General features: G+C 41.0%; 1 protein-coding gene across 2 annotated transcripts in view; it reads left to right on the top strand.

Moving 5' to 3' along the window:
- CPED1 (cadherin like and PC-esterase domain containing 1) overlaps positions 1 to 19,806 on the top strand; it is a 264,988-nt gene that overhangs the window by 12,321 nt on the left and 232,861 nt on the right. Inside the window, exon 2 of one of the 2 annotated variants that reach the window (XM_059396509.1) lies at positions 16,035 to 16,218. The exons of the other annotated variant lie outside the window; for it this stretch is intronic. Coding sequence (XP_059252492.1) covers positions 16,035 to 16,218 — 184 coding nt within the window. The remainder of the gene's footprint in view (positions 1 to 16,034; positions 16,219 to 19,806) is intronic. 2 annotated transcript variants of the gene reach the window in all.

Below are 19,806 nucleotides of genomic sequence, written 5' to 3'. Positions count from 1 at the left end.
GGGATCTGGGAAAAGTGATCAGTCTGGGAGAGTTAGGCAGGGGAAAAGCCTCATAATAGTAAATAATCTATGGGGAGGAAAAAATTTATTAAATAGTGTCGCGAGCATAACCCCTGCATCCCGCCAGGAGGTCGTGACGTGTAAAGAAGAGATAGATGGATATGATGTAACTCACTTGATCTTTATTGGGACGAGGTCCGCACCACTATCGTGGCCCGGTCACGGTCCGCTGACGTTGTCACTGAGAAGGAGACGTCGCCTCACAATCTAGACAGAGAGGTCACCGCAGAAGTTGAGACTGAGAACCAGCGAGTGGTCGGCAACGAAACTGTTGGGGTGTCGGTAGCACCGGCGATGATGTCCTCCCGACAGGGAACTCGCTTCACCTCAGTCCAACCCGATGCCTCCTTATATACTGTGCTAAGTCTCCTTCATAAACATATTATATCACTTATTTTTCTTATGCTTACACACCAAAAACATACACACGTCGTAAACATGTTTTGGTCTACGATATTTCGCACAAATTAAAAATATTTACAACTTGTTACTGCGAGCTAATCTTATCACTACACGCATATGGTCTAGGCTTACTTGCTATGTGGTTAGTTTGTATTTTGTTCCTGTTTTTCATTTAGTAGGGGTTTGCACTTACTATATATTATTTATTTATTTATTACACTTTATTTATTAAAGGTTCGTACTCACTACAATAGTAATATTGCTCCCAGGTCCTGGTGTCTCTTCCTGGTTTTGACATAAGGAAAACTGTTGGGGTTGTGGTCCACCAGTTGAGGTTCAGTCTATTTGAGGCAGATCCTGCTGTGCCCCCCTCACTTTCTCCAGGTGAAAGAGAAAGAGAATTAATGCCTGGTAAGGAGGAAACTTGTGATGAGCGCTGGGTATTGTATGTAAATGATGAATCCCTAAAGTCTACTCCTGAAACCAATATTGTCTTATATGTTAATTAACTAGAATTTAAACAAAAACTTGAAAGAATAAAGAACTAATGGAGGCCCACTTCCAATTCTGAAGAGATGGGTAACCACAGACAAGTGACTTCTTTGGTTTCTTTTGGTAGCCTGTGGCATAAGGATGAAAATATACATTACAGAGATGTCATGGGGTCAGTGTAGCACTGTAGCTCAGAATGTTTTGGAAAGCATTGGGATTATAAGAGGCAAGGGAGTCAACATTATCACATCTGTTAGAAGATAAACCGAGGCATATTGGAAAATTTAAGAGTTTATTTGAGCAAAAATGGATTCCGATCAGGCTGCCACAAACCAGAAGTGGTTAAGAGTGTCTCCCCCACCAGGAGCTCAGGGAGAGACTTTAAGAGACAAAGGCACAGGAAAGGTAAGGCTGTTATTGACTGGCTGAAGCTTAAAGCCTAGTTGGTTCTTTTTGGTTGGTTATCCTTAGGTTTGGATTTGCTAAGCTTGAGGTATTTACAGCCTTAGATTTTGGTTTGCTTACCTAGACCACTCACTCAGGCCACTTCAGTCTAATAACCTCCATGTTCAATTAATTTAATACATCCCAAAGGATAATGTCATGAAAATATTCTCACAGCACTTGGCATCTCTTGAGGGGAAAAAATGCATGTAGGCAACATAAATGTGAGTACAGGCAATACTCCTTTTTTCATTAAAAAGTTATAGTATAATGTGCTACACAAATGTCAAGTTATGCAGTTATGTTTCAGAACGCTACTAGGAGTCCAAAATTGCACTGTCACAATTGTTTTCTCTTGATGTTTCACTGTTTCTTTAACAAGCAATAGGAAGTATAATAGCATTCCAATAGTTTCAGCTCTAAGCCTCGTTCTTCCCTGGTGGAAAAATCTAGCATTAATTTAGCCAAGTGCACAAATGCTTCAGGAAAAATGGAACAGGAAATTAACTTTTTTGTAGCCGTGCAGAAGCTATCTGACCTTAGCAAAGCATCCACTAGAAAGTTGACTTTCATACTGAGCAGTAACCCTTCCCTTCTAGACACACCCAGAGGGCAGAAGCGATTTCAAGTGAGCTTTCCCTCACTCCTTCCTTTATTATCAATGCTCGCTCTCTCTCTTTTGAGTAAACACTGAAACATTAATAACCCATCTGAAGCTTCCTAGACGCCAGCTAAACCTACTTGTCCAAATATTTTGGGGCTGCATAAGATATTTTAAAAGTAGATTGATTGGGGGTAGAGTTAATTTTCTTTCTCATGGAGAAGAAGAGAAAAATGAAGCAGGTAAGCTGATAGTTTTTCTTTTAAAGAAACAGTGGTTAAAGTAATATTATGTCTGCTTTAAACAAACTTGTTTGCTGGTAAACAGATAAAAAGTATTTGTGAAAATATATTCTGTCAGAAATACGAAATTTAGGAAGCTAGAACTGTCTCCTGTTTTTAATATAAAATAATGACATTTTAGAAGGAAGTCCCTTTTCTGTGTTATAATGGAGGATGTCTCATCCCCCAATGATATACACATGAGCCTAAGCACAATTCTTAGGAAAACCCTGAAAAAGTGACCAAGAATTTATAATAATGTAACTACTTCCTGTGAAATCTAGCATGTGTTAGTTTTTTAAGATTTATTTATTTACATGAGAGAGAGAGAGCATGAGTAGGGGGACAGAAGGAGAGAGAGAGAGGAGAGAAAATCCTCAAGCAGACTCCCCACTAACCATGGAGGCTAACGTAGGATGTGGCACTCAATCCCAGGACCTCGAGATCATGACCTAAGTTGAAATCAAGAGTCAGATGCCTAACTGACTGAGCCTCCGAGGCCCCAGTGAAGTCTAGCATTTAAACAAAACTGTCTAATAAGTTACTGGCAGCTGGATCAGGGCGGGGATCAAGTCGAGAGAACGCCTAGCACAGGAGTTGAATGAAAAGATGAATGCGATCTAGTATAATTCATGCCTTGTGTCCAGTGTAAGGCTTCCCATGGTGGCCTGTGGTCCTTAAATTTTTATTTTGTACTTTCAGTTGATTTTTAAACTCTGGTCTCCCCTGGCCACCCATCCAGGTCTTCCTCAATCTATAAGATGTCCTCACATTTTCCTGAAAAGACCAAAGTAGTTTGTTACATAAGAAGAGATGGTTTTTTCCTTAGGTCTGGCCTATAAGACTTTTTGTTGGACCCTTTAAGAATAAACTGGATCTCTAGGAAGGGAACTCACTTTTCTAGCCAGTCACAGAAGAAAGCCAAATACGATTCTGCAACATAATCCATCCCCTAAGGGAAGAATTACAGAGTTTAGGGACCTGAAAATTTGATAGCAGTATTAGATGATGTCTTATTCTTCCCTCCAGCAATAGTGCTTATTTTGTGGTATTACTAGATTCTATCATTTCCTGCCAATTTTCAGTTTTTAAGGCAAAAAGTTGGCCATCAAATACTTAAGCATTCTAGAGTGAGTGTGTCATTTGGAAAGTTCGAAGTTTGGTTTTGAAGGGAATATGTGAGGTTGTGTTATGATGTGTGGGTGTAATAGTGTAGCATGTGGCAACATGAGTGTGATGGTTGGGGGAAAGGCTAGGTGGAGGCTTCTAGAGGGGAAGCATGGGAAAGAGGGTTCTTAGGTCTCCATCGGGCTGGGAAGGTGTTGCCCAGGGTAGTCCCCAAGGAGAGCCAAGGTGCTTATGTTAGTATCGGCCATTGAGCTGAAGGGATAAGAAGCAGCCACACGTGTGTTCAGAGCAAGCAAGCCTCATCCTACCCACATGGAGGTCAAAGTGTTAAGATGAACGGAGGAACGATTGCTACATATTCAGGCACCACACTCCACATGAAAAAACATCTTGCTTTAAACCAAATGTATACATGAGGTTTCCATAAAGCACACATTTATGCCTTGGCTCTCCTTTACTGCCCCGGAGATGCTGGGGCACCTGCAGGCACTATGTTGGCTTTCCGTCCTTCCCCATCTGTGCAGTTCATGGCGACCCTGGATTTCTGGGGGAGAATCTGGATAAACTGGTTATTACAGGGATGTGAGTGCTAAGGGGGAAGACAGAGTTGGAGATTCTAGCTGCATGGGATTACTTGAAGTGGGTTGAGGGACGTCTATCCTCCTCTCCTGGGAGGTCTGCCTGTGGTGACTGGGTAGGCAGTGGATGGAGAATCTTCATCCCCAACTCATGCCTGAACTCTACCCTTACATCTGGCAGATGTTTGTTTAAGGCTGGAGTCTCTGTGCAGAGCGGGGCATGGTCCCTCTGGTGCTGAAAGAGATCCTCGGCTGGCCAGCGCATGTTTTCTTGCGGTGGCCCTCTGCGGAAGCCTGGGGTCCGTGTGTGCTGTGTTGAAATGCAGCAAGGACTGCAGGGCTAGGAGGACTGTCGAGGGTGCTGGGAGGACCAGCAGCAAGTCTTGTAGCAGGCAGGGGGGAGTGGGGAGAATGAAGAAGGAAATGAAGGGTGCAAATGAGGAGCTCAGGAATTAATAGGTGAATGCTGGGGAAGATCTAAAACTAGACAATGGTGACCATTATCTTCTAAGCCATAACGAGGGAATATAATGTGCTGAAGGGCTTTCTATATCTTTATTGTGAATTCATTTATAGAATGTTCTAACAAAGTATAAAATTAAATCATATTTAGTTATATAATTAACATGGCTGCCTAATTTTTACCTAACACCCAAATCTAAAAAGTCCATTTTATATATGGTATGATTGGTCATATTTTCTTTCTTTCCTGTTCTTTTTCTTTTTCTTTTTTTTTTTTTTTTTTACACTTGCTCTATCATTCTAGTTTTGTAAAAGAAGAATAGTAGAAATGATGATCGGTGATTTTAAATGTGTTACTGCCCCTAATATACAAACAGGACCTTATCCTATTCCACTTGTAATTGGACAGCACCCCTGTGAAATCACGTGATTAGAATGTTTAAGGTTTTTATTATGTTAATTCATTACACAAAGAGACCATAAGACAGCTGTGGCTCTGATGCCCTGGCGACCTAAGCCTGTAAATGTCTCAAGGTTAGTAAACCAAAATGCTAAGGACAACCAGTCACAGAAAACCAAGTTGTAGCCAATCAAATAATTTGCATTCTTTGCTTCCATGCTTTCTCTGTGTAAGGCTTTCCCCTGGCTCCTATGGGCAGAGAGCTCCTAATTATTTTGGGTTTGGTGCTGCCCAATTGGAATGGATTTTTGCCCAAATGAGCCCTTAAAATGTTAAATGGGCCTCAGTTTACCTTCTAACAATTTAAAACATTTTTTTTTTTAAGATTTTTATTTATTTATTTATTTGACAGAGAGAGAGAGACCACAAGTAGGCAGAGAGGCAGGCAGGGGGTGTGGGGGGAGCAGGCTCCCCGCTGAGCAGAGAGCCCGACGAGGGGCTCAATCCCAGGACCCTGAGATCATGACCCGAGCCGAAGGCAGAGGCTTTAACCCACTGAGCCACCCAGGTGCCCCAATTTAAAACATTTTAATTTATCAAGAGGTTCTTCTATGCAGTAACTTCTTTAAGAAATATTTAATACGTGTCAGGTTTATGAGGGCTGTATGTTTTCGACTGCTTTTTATCTTCACTGAAATCCCCCTTAATGCTTACACTAGCATGAAAAGCAGGATGGAAGGCTGGTGCTTGTTTGCAGATGAGGAAGTTGAAGTACATCAAGTCGCACTTCAGCGGCATCAGCAGATAATGAATGGAGGGTGGGAAGTAGAGGGGAGACCCAGGATTTAGAAGACCTTGTGGAGGTCTTGGGGAGTTGGCTGGCAAAGACTCAAACTGAGATTCAGAGTCTCTGGCATCTATAAAAACGTTTGGTAGATTGTATGATGCTTAGGTACTGATGCTGCTATAATGAACCCAGGGCTCTTTCCTGTCTGTTCTGTTGCTTGTGTAGGGACTTGCTATTTTAAGACTGAATCGCTGAATTCACTTGTTGTTTGGGCATGGGGGTGGGGTGGGGGGGACAGAGACTTGCTATTATTTTAACACTTTTCAAAAGAACAAGTTCTCCCCTTGTTTTCTGCCTGCTGTTTCACAATTGCGGATTGTCGATTTTATGTTTTCTTCATTATGGCTGTCCTTCCACTACTGCTGATACCATGGTAAGGTTCAGGGGGCTAGAGAGCATTTACCCCAAAACCTACAAACATGATCAGGGCTTGAGGAGAGGACGAAAGTAAGTTCCTGCTCTTAAACTCTATGTGCTCATCTGATTAAGGGGAGACTGAGAAGGGGGAAGAGTGTAGAGACAGGAAAGCAGAAGGAAGGAGAAGAGACAACAGAAGGACACTTGGGAGCGGTTTTTGTTTGATCCAAAATAGGAAGCAAACTCCAATGCGCCCAGAGAAAAAGCAACCTTCGTTCTCTCCCTAAAGCTTTATCTTGTGCTTAAAGACCTCTCCAAGGACACTATCATGAGTATCCTCTCCCAGCCATCTCTGTGTTTTTGTAATCTCAGCTGGGTCTTTGTTATGTCTGTAAAGTTACAGCAACCAGTAAACTGAAGACCCGCAGCTGTGCATCGTGGATGGCAGCTGAGCCAAGGGGGGGGGGGGCTTGAATTCGTTGGAGGAAAAGCCTCCAGAGGGGCCTGAAAAAGATGCTCCATATGACTTTCAAAACAGCAAGGAAAGAGAAAAAGAGAAGCTGGGAGGAGCAGAGAGGGGAATGGAAGTTCTTCCACGTTGGTAGAGATGGCTGAGAGGTCAGGGGGGTAGAGGTTTGTAGCCAACTACAGCAGCAAGGCATGAAGGGGAGACACGGGTCACGGGCTGGAGGAGACACTACTGTTCTTGTGTTCTTAGTTGCATTTTTAATTTCTCTCCATCTCCAAGATTCTTGCTACGTGTGAGGGTCAGCCTGGGGAAGCTGTGAGAGGCAGACATTTCCAGCCACGCCCGGCCGGCATGCCTGTGCGTTGGCTGGAGTCGGAAAAGCCCAGAACTGTTCAGTCTGCCTTATTTCTTCTTAAGTCTTTCCAGTTGTCCTCCACTAGTCTCTCCTCTTCCTCCCAACTACACAAGCTCGACACTGTGTGCCCTGCTCAGAGAGGCATGGGCCGTTTGTGAGTGAGGACACTGGGCATCAGACATAGAGACGACCCGGGAATTCTCAGGATGGAACTTCAGATTTTAAGAGATGTGGTGGAAAGTCTTTACTATCAACAAAAATCATTCTATATCCCCGAAGTCTCAGAATCGCAGATGTTCCAGTGGGTTAAGGCGCTATGACGGTATTTATCCGTCAATAATTTCTGGTTTAGGATGGCCAGGTCTGGGTCTCTCCTGCTGTTCTCTTCCATTTTCCTCTTTTGTGCTGCTCTTCTTCTAGTATGTCAGGCTTACAGCTTCCCTCTCTGCCTGCTTCATACCTTCACGGCAAATCCTTTCTTCTGGAAGGTTTTCATCTCTGTATCTTGCCCCTCTCTTAGCAATACACATTGTGATTTGACGATCCTATTGCTGCTTCTCCTTGCTCTTTCCACCCCAAACCAGGCTCCACGGTGCCCCTCCCCTCCCAGTGCACGTCCCATGCCCAGTGTCATCAGAAATCTTCTTAGGACAGGTCTCATGTCTCTCTTGCAGTGTGATCGCTCAGGTCATGGAGTACTTCCATTTTTAAAAAACTTTTATTATAGGAATGATGGCCTATACTCTTTAGGAAATCTTGTGATTTAGGAAGTAGAAGTCTGGCCTTCTGGACTTCTGTCAGGACCCCGTCCACCCTGAAAACAAAATAAAACAAGAAATTACCCTCCCAGGTTTCCTCCTTTGTTTCTTCCCTGCCATGGCTTTTAGGAAAAGGAATTGAAGTTCATCGAGGGTGTCCCTAGGTAGAGAGACCAGCATGAAGTTGCCAACTTTTTAATTCTCTACTACTGAGGAAGTTTTGGTTTCCTACTGGCTACTTAAAAAGATAACAAGTAATGTTGTATTAACTTCACTTTTCTCCTCATTGTCAGCTATTTCTTTTGCCTCCCGGACCCTATTTACCGTCCACAGTAAAAAGCACCCTATGGTGCTGACCTTCAAGAACTTCCTGTTTAAAAAAAAAAAAAAAAAAAAAAACTTCCTGTTTTAATTTCTTTGCCCATCTTTTCTCTCCCTCTAAGAATTTTCTTTTCTTCTCTCATTTTTTTCCCCACACACAACATTCGTAACATGTGCAAGTAACAGCATCAAAAAAAAAAAAAAGAGCGCCAGGGTCATTCTTTAACATTTTACCCAGACCAGAGATTTTACCTCTGCCGGAACTTACCTTGCATTTGATTTCATTCACTGTTTATTGCTCCGCCCACTAAGAAGTGAGTTCAGTGAGGGGTAGAGCTTTGTCAGGTTCTTCACTTTCATTGCTCAGAGCCTAGCACTGTGCCTGTCATATAGAAAGTGTTCAAGAATATTAAGGAGGTAAGTGAGTGAATGAATAAACATTGAGAAAGAGCCAAGGGGGAGGGGACATGAAGGATCCAGGAGAAGAAGAAAAGACGGATGAAGTTCTCTGGGATTTGAAGGTAGAAATTGGAAGGTTTGTTGCCTGGAGGAAAGGGAGCTATGGAGTCCGGAGAGTGATTAGCCATGGATGAGAGGAGGACAGGTTTCTTCTATGGAGGTCAACAGAAAAGAGGAAATGTTAGTTGTGCTAAAAGGCTATGGGTCTGCGAAAACAGAGGCTGTTTAACCCAGTGTGTTTCCTTCTAATAGTGCTCATTGCCTCTATGAATGGGAGGCAGTTATCTGTAGAAATAAGAAGGTAGCTGGAGATTGGGAAAGTTAGTCACTATGGAGAATGTGAGAGAATTGGTCAGGGAAGCATAGCAGGATAGTCTGGGGACCCCGAAGACCGAACTGGTTTTACCAATAAGAATCTATCCATCCAGGCACTTTTCTTCAGAGCTCTCAACAATCCAGCCCAGGTGCAGGGTGGGCAGGCTACTGAGATCTTTGGGTCTCAGCTCCCACGGCACTCTAGTCCTCCCGATTTACCTGGCACATCATCATTTATTATCACTAGTTGTTTGTGTCTGCTTTCCTTGATGGGCTGCCGGCTCTGTGGGGGCAGAGGCGTGCCTGTCTTGTTAATGGCTGTGTGCCCAGCTCTTCCTTGCTTGAAGCTCTACTGTGTGAATGATGCAAGTGCAGCGGAGGAAGGGAATAATTTAATATACTGGGGAGGAAGTGATTGGAGTGTTGGGCCATGGAATCCAACTGAGAGAGAGAAGGTGAAAAAGAGGCTAGGAGAAAGTTGGCATTAGAAAGAAAGACTGGGTGGCTGTGTGTTAAGCTACTGCCTTCGGCTCAGGTCATGATCTCAGGGTCCTGGGATCGAGTCCCGCATCGGGCTCTCTGCTCAGCAGGGAGCCTGCTTCCCTTCCTCTCTCTCTGCCTGCCTCTCTGCCTACTTGTGATCTCTGTCTGTCAAATAAATAAATAAAATCTTTAAAAAAAAAAAAAGAAAGAAAGAAAGACTGGTGGTTGAAGAACTGATGGGAGTAAATGAGAAGAGATGGAAAAAAGAAATGCGATCAGAGGATAGAATATCTCATTTTATAATTTCAGAGGTGGGGGTGTTTTGGGATCACAAAGCCCAAGCTGTGTCATTGGGGTGGGTGTTTGTAGTGAAGTGCAGGAGAGAGTCATTGGGGATGAAAAAGTCATAGATATTTTATGGTTTGAGATGCAAATGCTGAAACTTCCACTGAGATTTTTCTAGTTGGTGTTTTCAGCAGAAAGCGAGTAAAATAAACATGTTTAGAAATAATGAACACACACTTTGCCTTCATGAATTCACTAACTTGCTCATTCATTCATCTCTTCCATCTTACTTAGAACCTGACCTTAAGCAGTATGTACAGTAACTAAAGCAGACACATCTAGGCTTTCATGAAATGTACCAATTTGTGTAAGAGGCAGACATCAAAAAAGTAATATATACTATAAATTGTGAAGAGTGCCAAAGGGAAAGACAGATTGAGAAATAGGTGATGGTAGATTTGGGGAATAGCTGTTTCAGTGGGCACAATTTCATCACAGCTGTATTGAGAATACACTTTTTTTTTGTATTGAAACTTTATTGCTTTTGTTTCTCTATTATTTATTTATTTTTATTAACATATATTATTTGTTTCAGGGGTACAGGTCCGATTCATCCATCTTACACAATTCACAGCACTCTCCATAGCACATACCCTCCCCAACTGTTTCTCTATTATGGTTTAAAACTTACACAGAGGCACAGATGAACAAACATGCCTTTCATTGGATGTTCATGGGTTAGTCAGTAGCCCCAAGTGCAGTTTGGGAGCGCAGGTCAGAAGGAGCTCCTTGTCATGGAGTTGGTCTGAGATGCGTGTGTTCCTTCCATGATGAGCCTGAGATCCAGTTTGAGTCAGCTGTGCCGTAAAGACAGAGGTAAACTGAAGATTCATTTGGGGATGGAACATTCTCACGAGGCTCTGCTTACTATCCAGGGAACCTCTGGTTCCTCAACTGTCCTATAATTATAAATAATTTTTAAGTGGAAAATGTGTAGGACATGCATCCAGGAAAACCCCATGTCATTTCTTGAATTCTCTAAAGTAAGTATAAATTTCACCCACGGGTTTAAAAAAAAAATCCTTATTTTATTCTTATAATGGAAAAATTAAAGCATAACTCACTATGATAGACTCAGCAATATTTCTAAAATGTCAAAGATCTAGACCAGCAAGCCAATTTGACTTTTAGTTATATATAACACACACCCAAGGTCTGCTATATGATTTGTATTTGAGCATCAAAAGGTGTCATAAATACATGGCTACTTTAATAAATCTAGAAAAAATTTCTCTGTCATGTGAAAAAAAAAAACCAGTTTTATTTTTCATCCTTACTATATACTAAAGAACTGTATTTCTTGCTTTTGTGGTAAGTCTTGGTTGAAGATTTTTTAATACTATAAGTAACTGAGAAATATGCTCTTTATTTGATTTTTCTACTACAAATTCATTACTTTGCTCAAACATTTAATTCTATTTTTGTCATTCTTGCTACTATTTAAAATTCTGCTGAAATAAGTTTCTTAATACAAATGTTCACCACTTTCTATTCCCAATCTCCCATGGTAGTATTTATAACCAAGACTTATATATATTAAAAAAAAGATGTTTGTATTCCTTCATTCCAGGAATATATATTATGTGCCCCATATGTGGCCAGTAGTATTGTTTGGTTGGAGAAACAAAAGTGAACAAAATAGACAAAAATATATGGTTTAATTTACCTCCTTTTATGGTATGGGGAGACAGACAATAAATGTAATAAATAAATAAATTATATTTTTGCATTAAAAGGTGATGAGTTGGGTACCTGTGGCTCAGTCTGTTAAGCATCCACCTTCAGCTCAGATCATGATCCTAGGGCCCTGAAATGGATGCCTGTGTCAGGCTCCCTGCCCAGCAGGGAGTCTGCTTCTCCCTCTCTCTCTGCCCCTCCCCCTGCTCATGTTTTCTCTCTCTCTCTCTCTCTCAAATAAATAAATAAAATCTCTAAAAGAAAATAAAATGTGATGAGTAACATAGATAAAAACATGTATCAAGACATATGGAAACATATAGTTTATTGCAGAAATGTCTTTTATGATGGAGGCCAAACTATAGTAATTGTAAAGCTTATAGAATTCTTTTTTTCTTTAATGTTTATTTAGAGAGAGACATTGAGAGTGCAGGGAGGAGGGGCAGAGGGAGAGGGAGAGAGAGTCCCAGGAAGACTCCATGTTGAGCTCAAAGCCTGAAGCTGGGCTCGATCTTAAAACCCTGAGATCAGACCCAAGCTGAAACCAAGAATCAGATGCTGAGCCAACTGTGCCACTCAGGCACCCCGAATGCTTATAGAATTCTTAAAGGAAAATCAGAGTCAAAACATATTGTTATTCAATTTTATTAATAATTCATATCATTTATTGATGGAGCACGTGTTGGTTACTTTCATATTGCAAATTAATTTAATTCCCCGTACAACTTAATGAGGTAGAATTTGTTACCTTAACCATATGTATGAGAAAATTTGGAGGTAAAGAGATAAAACAACTCCCCCTGCCCCAGAGGATGAACCAAGCAAGTGGTAGAGTCAGAACTCAAATCCAGATTTCTGATCCCTGGCCCTCCTCTGTTCTCCCCCACATTACCGCATCGGACACTTCAGGTCGTGTATTACAACACTCTGTCCTTTGCTTTATCTAATGTGGTATAACGGTTTCAGATTTTGAAGGCTTTCCCATAAAAATAATAAGTGTTCAGTTTTGTGGGTTTTTTTTTTTAAGATTTGTTTATTTGAGAGAGAGAATGTGAGAGTGCAAATGGAAGGAAGGGCAGAGGAAGAGGGAGAGAATCTCAGGCAGATCTCAGGCATACTCCTGGATGTGCATAGAGTCCCCGTGATGTGGGGCTCCATCTCATGACCTTGAGATCCCAACCCTGAGATCACGACCTGAGCTGAAATCAAGAGTCGGATGCTTAATCGACTGTGCCACCCAGGGGTCCCAAAAAGTGTTGTTTTAAAATAACCTTCATAGGGTCATCTGGGTGGCAAAGTCAGTAAAGCATCTGAATCTTCATTTCTGCTCAGGTTGTGATCTCAGGGTTGTGATCTCCAGGTCAAGAGATCGAGCCCCAGGTTGGGCTCCATGCTGAGCATGGAGTGTGCTTAAATCTCTTTCTCCCTCTCACTCTGCCCCTTCCCTCCTCTGAAATAAATCAATAAAATCTCTGAAAAAAATTAAAATAACTTTTATATAGTATGGCAAAGTGATTTCTGAGAGACAATTTTTCAGATCTTTCCAGAAGAAGGGAGAGAGAGCCGTGACTGGGAGTTCAGAATGTTAACATCTAGTAACACTCATTCTTTCTCCTAAGGTCTTCTCCACAAGCCTGTGAGTCTCAAGTTAAGTTGCTGTAGCGATGGCCAGGTTAAATTCTGCCACTAAAAATACATCTTCAAAACTGTAGGCGTAATCAAGAGCTCTCATTTCCCGAAGTGCTGCTTCTGGCATTTGATAATCCTGCCTTTGCTGGTGTGGTTGACGTAATTATTCACCTAGTTTTTATTTCACGGATGCAGCGTGTGCACCTGTTGTTGGACCAGTTAAAAGTGTTCTTGCCCCTTGGTCTTGGGCCATTTTGCTGATATAGTGTGTTATAAATATGACCAAGACAGGAGCAGTTTGTATTACAGGATAATACAACATAATTTGACTGACAAGCTCACTTCCCATTATTCTCTGTAGTCTGAGATGCAAGTTAAAATGTCAGTTTATGTTACAAAGGTTATTAGAAAACATGGCCAGTAATTACACTGTATTTATAATCTGCTCTATATAATGTAAGAGCTACATTGCTCTTGCTTAAACTGAGCCTGGCTGGGGGAGGGGGAGGGGAAGGAAAGGAGGAATGTATCTTTCAAAATAGTAATAACACAGAGTTTGAAAATACACTCTCCTCATGTGAAATCACTGCTCTATTTGAGCCAGCTGTAATAGAGAGGAGCATCCTGTGATTACGAAAGAAAATAATGTGAGAAGAGAATTCTGGGCACCGAACATTTCACTTGAGTGACACTGATATATTTGGAAGCATCTGTCTTCCCTTGCACCTAGATGCATGTTTGTTTATTTTGGCCTCCTGTGGGCTCATGGTTCCCTCTAAGTCCTGTGTACAAAGGCTCAACCTGTTTTCGGCTTTAAATACTCCTTCTTACAGGTTTACCGTGACAAACAATGATGTTGGCTGGGGAATCGTGTCCCAATCTACAGTTAAATTTTTGAGTTTAAAAAAGTTTCATTATCAATCAATCAATCATCAATCAATGGTTTCATTGTCAAAAGAAAACACACACACACACACACACACACACACACACACACAGTATTGTTTAACAAAGAAAAATATCTAATGAATATCATGTTTGCCCAAAATGCCACACAGGGGAGGTGTGAGTAGCTAGGCTTCTATTCCTTTCTATTAAATTCGCCACACACATACTAAATGCCCATGTTACCATGTGTCAGGCAGAGCTCAGACTCAGAGATAGTTTTTCTGACTCTTTGCTCTTTATATTATTATTTTAAAAACATATACATGGGGGTGCCTATGTGACTCAGTCAGTTAGGCATCTAACTCTTGGTTTCAGCTCAGGTCATGATCTCAGGGTCCTGAGATAGAGCCTCAAACTGGGCTCCCTATTGAGTGGGGTGCCTTCTTGAGATTCTCTCCCTCTGCCCCTCCCCCCAGATGCATGTTCTCTCTCTCTCTCTCTTTCTCTCTCAAATAAATAAATCTTAAAAAAAAAAAACACATATATAGTATTTCCCATATACTGAGCACAGCTCTAAGCCATTCACATATAGTAAGTCTTTAGTACTCACTGCACCGTTAGGAGGAAGGTATTGTCCAAGGTCATACAAAGAGTGCTGATGGGACCAGGGCATTCAAAGCCAACAGTCTCTTCAGAGTCTGTGTTCTCTAGCACATCACTCTGCTTTGTCTATTCATTGACAGATGGCAGTAGTTTGTATAAAATGAAGAATAAGGTATTCCTGCCCTCAGAGGGTTTATAATCTAAATCTGTTTCTTCTTTCTTTCCACACATATCTTCAAAGATCTTGATAGAGCACTGTGGCTCATTAATTTTGTAGATATCTTCATTTATTAAACATGTACCATGTGTACAAGTGTACTGCTAGTTGAGCTCACATCAGGGAGACGTGCACATTCCCTTTCATAAGCGCTAATGGAAGGGTGTATTTCAATGAAAACTTCCCAAAAGAGGTGATGTTTGTTTTGGAGCGAGCCAGTTGGATGAGTGGAGCCAGAGGATGGAATTTTAGGGAGGAGGAACAGTGGGATATGTATGAAAGAAGAGGGTTGGATCAGGAATGGAAATAATTAAGAGTGTGATATGACCAGAGAAGAAAGACAGTGTTTAAGTTTGAATGACCTTGTGTTCCCTGATGAAGATTTAGAATGGATTCTGTCAGTAAAGGGAAGTAATGAAGAAATTTAAGTGAGAAGTGAAAGAAATTTAAGTACAAAGACATGATACATATGTTTTGCATCCAAAAAGTGGACAGTATGATTCAGAAGTGTCACTCTAAGTAATTAGATTCCCAGTTTTGTTTTTTATCTCTTCTCGCTCATTGTCCTCAAACAACTCCTTTGTTTCTTCTTCTTTGGCCTCTCCCAGTTTTTGCTCTAACCCCCATCCAATCTCATTGCTCCTTCTGGTAACAACAACAACAAAAATATCTACTTTATCAAGGTTTAATCTCAAGTTTTCAGGAAAATACCCAATGTCTGCTATTTTACCTTATAATGAACTCAGATATCAGCATTCTTTCTACTTGTCAGTTGGAAAATTCCCTTTTGTTGGTGGAATTTCAAACATCCTTGTGAGAAAGAGGAATATTTATTTGGAGGATCAATAAACTATGGAAGGAAGAACCTGAAATTACGATGTTCCTCTTCGCGAGCAGGGATCCACCCTGCCACCCCGAGCGGTGTTCCAGTTTTGCTGCATCCTGATTGAGAGAGGAAGCAGCGCTGTCCTTCTCCAAAGAGCTCTAAGCTTGTTTCTCGGTGCTCCCCATTCCTGAACGTGTCCTGCTAGCACAAAGTCCATCCTTTCTGAGTCTGTATCCTCTCCTGTGTTTACCGAAAAAGCACCGTTAGAAGATAATGCCACTGGAAGTAAACTTGATGCAAGCACAATGCAGATGAAAGGCATTGCTATTAATTTATATTTTCAGCTAGAGTTGAGCTCTGTATTTCTATGTAATAGTATTCCTCAAGGACCCCTATATTATAATGGCCTAAAATTTTCATCTCTCTGTAATAGAAAAATTCAATTCACCTTCAGTTTTCGCATATGAGGTCGCCTTCATTTCCTGAGACAAACTGACAGGATAACTTTCTGAATGGCCTTTGATTTGCATTAATGGTGTCCTTCAAGGGCAGTGTGTTACTTCTTCCTCTTGAATTTTTATGCCTCCTTTCTTTCTTGTTTTTTTTTTTTTTTTTTTTTGTGTTTTGTTTTTTTTAGATGGAGAGATCAATAGAGGCACACTTTGGCAGCCATGACAGAAGGGCCATACTCTACAGGCCTCCTTCCTTCAGCAAAATGGAGCTTCAGCTCCACCAGCACATTCTCACTCAGCATCGCTATACGGTTGTCATCGCTGAAGAAAGGCTCGGTGCTGGCCTTGGGCTGGGGCTGCTAGAAAAAGGTCAGAATAAGAAGTAAATACCCAAGTTGCTTGATATATAACGCGAAACACTTTCTAGAGTGTGTTACATTCTTTTCCTAAAGAAATTTTTAGGGGTGTCTGGGGGGCTCGGTCGGTTAAGCATCTGCCTTCCACTCGGGCCATGATCCCAGGGTCGTCGGATCGAGCCACACATTGGGCTTCCTGCTAAGAGGAGAGCCTGCTTCTCCCTCGGCCTCTTCCTGCCGCTCTTCCTACTTGTGCTCTCTCTCTGTCTCACTGTCAAATAAACAAATTCAATCTTTAAAAAAAAAAAAAAAGAAATTTATAAAAACAAATTTTTACCCATGATCAACTTATTTACCTCAAAGAAAACCTGGCTCCTTTTTTTACTTCCTCTCAATCTTTCTTTAGCTATATTTCTTTATTCCTGAAATTATTTTGTTTATATTTTTGTAGCCTTTTGGAGTTACATAGTTCATATTTAAATGCTACATAAAAAATGTTTATGTTTATGAGCCTGAATACATGTTCTGCCCAGCACCAAACTGCTCCATATTTTAAGAAAATTGCCACTTCATCTGACTGCAAGGAGAATGTGCTGGAAATTGTTTCGAGAAGCCAGCTTAAATGTGATTCACAGATTGGCTCTAAAATGCGAAAGAAGTATGGGTATTTATCACACAGCCTATTACTAGTCAAGTACTTTTATTTCTTTCATTTGAAGTGAGAAATAAAAGACAAGTTTTTAAACAAGGTATTTGAAAAGAAAGTTTGAGGAGATGATGAGGGTCAAAAAGGGCAGTCACAATAACAGCGAACATTTCCTGAGCAACTCAACATGTGACTGATACACTCAACCTTGCTCTTTCAACCGCCAGCTTATGCCGCTGAATGAACGAGGGGAGCGGAGCGGTTAGCCTCAATGCCCACACTTCGATGAAAAGAAAGGTTCTAAAAACATGCAGAGTGTGGGCCATGAAGACAGGTCTTCAGCAGTGCCATTTGCTGGGCCCTAGGGCCCTGTCCCCTCAGAGTCTTATGGAAATCTAGGGTGCTGGGCTTCTCTGGAAGCAAATGAGAAAAACGAAAGGGAAGGTGAAAGCTCTGGAATATCCAAGAGGGCTGAAGATGAATTTTAGGAACTTCCTTGCGGTTGGTTCTATTAAGGAGGGACCCATGGAGAGTTCTGGAACATCCATAAATGATGTTGTCAGGAAACCATTTATCCGGGTTAAGGAAGGATATAAAATGTTTCGTCTCCCTCTCATCCTATAAAACATCTTAGCCCATCCCTGAAGTAGGTGTTTCTAGGACCACCGTCCCCATCCCCCGTGAGCCGTGCGCCTGGAGTCATGCCCAACACAGCCGTGATGACACCCCGCTTGTGTCTGCAAGTCCCTCTGCCTCTTTGATGCTGCCCCTGACCGTGTGGGGGCACGATGTGGATTCTGTATGCGTTTCAACTTCAATTCCGCTTCAATTTTCAATTCTGTCCAGTTGCAATTCAGAAGGAATGCAGCTGCTCTCTCCCTTAGGGTCCTTGGGTCAGTTTTACAAGAAAAAGGAGGATGACTTTGCATTGCAGCTTCCAAATATCCAGAAAAGTGCAAAGATAGCCTGAAGGCAATAAACTCTGGCAGGCAAAGGAGCTTCTGGGCACAGCATAAGATAAGGAGGTGGTCTCACGAGACTTTGACATTGTGAATGCTGATTTGGCTCACGTACCCCGCATTCCCTCAGCCTGTAAAACAACCACTTCCTAATTCTTTCTTGGTTTCTTCAACTCAGTATAATAAGATATTATTACTGGATAAGGCCTCCAGAAAGGGTAGCAATGTCACGAATATGCAAAATTGACTTTTGGTTTTTCCATCTGATTTTGTAGTTTTCACTGTGAAGGCAACCGTCTAGTAACAGAAATAAAAAAAATTTCTATGACCTTAATCTAACTTCTCCCTGATTTTCTAACCTATAGAAAAAAAAAAATCACTTTTTTATGGCAGCTAATTTTCCATGGTCACAGATTTAATCTCTAAATTATGTTTGCACTGAGGCACTCACTATAAAAATATTTTCTAAAGATTTGGTTCTTGTCAAATTCATTTTTTTCTTTAGTTTCCCATATTCAGCCCATGCTTATTTTACCAGACATATGGCAGCAGAAAGTATGATGCTGTATTTGCACATTTGAACTTAATTTCTCCATGTTGAGCCTCTTGGGGGAAGTGGAAGCAGTTCAGAATGATGTGGAGACCTACCCCTCCTATCTTTAACTTTACCATTGCAGCTTCTTCTCTTTGCTAAACTGAAATTTGAAATTACTATATCAAAAGTAAAACAGGTACTACCACAAATGTTACTAAGTGGCCAGGTGCAGATTTGACACATTTATAAAATACGTGCTTGGTTGTAGGAAAATAAATATAAAATAAAATCTTCCTATTTTACCTACCCATTTTACCTGCTTTTCTTTCCTCTTCTGATCAGCTCTGCTGACCTCTTTCTATGCCATCATTTGAAACACAGGTGGCCTCTTTCCAGCTTGGAGCTACTTTTTTTTTTTTTCTTTTTTAAACCTTTAAGGCCAGAAATGAATTAAAATTAGAAAAAAATAAAAGGGTCATCATAGCCAGGCAACATTCCACTATAAAGTATAATCTGTTCTTGTAGAGTATCATTTGGGCTTTATAATTTATTCAGCTTTCCTAGTACTTATTGAGAATGTTTATTCTTTGAAAGGAACAGTAAGCAGTCTCGGTTCTAAGTTAGAATGTGGGCATTGTGGTTTTTTACCCTGGTTAATGCCATTCTAGTGATTAACAGAAGTCTGTGGCTCTATCCAGAAAGACAGTAGGGGTGTCTACAACTTTGATATACAAAGGGCTGATATACAACTTTAAGCAAGTTAGGTTCTTTGAGCTCTAGTTCTCTTAATCTGTTAAAGGCAGTAATGTCATTATTTCATGGTAGTATGTTGTGAGAATTTAATCACTTTGTCTACCCCATCAGAGTTCTGGGAGGAGACATCGTAAAGCCCAGCCACTATTTTTTGATCAGTAGTCTGGGAATGGGGCCCGGAAATGTATATGTTAAGAGCAGACACATATGATTCTGATATACGGCCCTTTGAGGCACACTATCCTAAGGGACATACTATTGGTTCAAGAAATAACCATCTTTAGACTTAATTCTGGGAATAAAATAATGCAAAGGTCTACTTGCTATAACGCTTAAGTTTTAATTGTGTCATTTTAATCTTTAAGCTGATTTTGAAAACAGTAAGAGGACAATTGTCTTTACCCGTGTAGGCCTACAAAACTCAGCAGCATGTAAAACATATACTTTATGATCCTTCAATCTCTTGCTTTGGAAAAATATATCTTATGTCCCTGCATTTATGAGAACATATAATTCTCTAAAGGAAAAGATAGTAGCACCCACCAATTACAGCTTTTCCCAGTATCTAGGTACCATTTAGTAAATCAGTGCTTTAGTACATGGAATAGTATAGTAGCCTAAACGAAAGTAGATGTTTTCTGAAAGTTCTTATCCTATTCCCATGGTAACGTCCAAGTAGTATGCGGTCGGGAGACCCTGTTTCACTAG

This window comes from Mustela nigripes, chromosome 4 (genome assembly GCF_022355385.1).
Source record: "Mustela nigripes isolate SB6536 chromosome 4, MUSNIG.SB6536, whole genome shotgun sequence".
Classification (NCBI taxonomy): Eukaryota; Metazoa; Chordata; class Mammalia; order Carnivora; family Mustelidae; genus Mustela; species Mustela nigripes.
The sequence above is the reverse complement of the archived record's forward strand: the minus strand, read 5'-3'. Positions and strand labels throughout refer to the sequence as shown.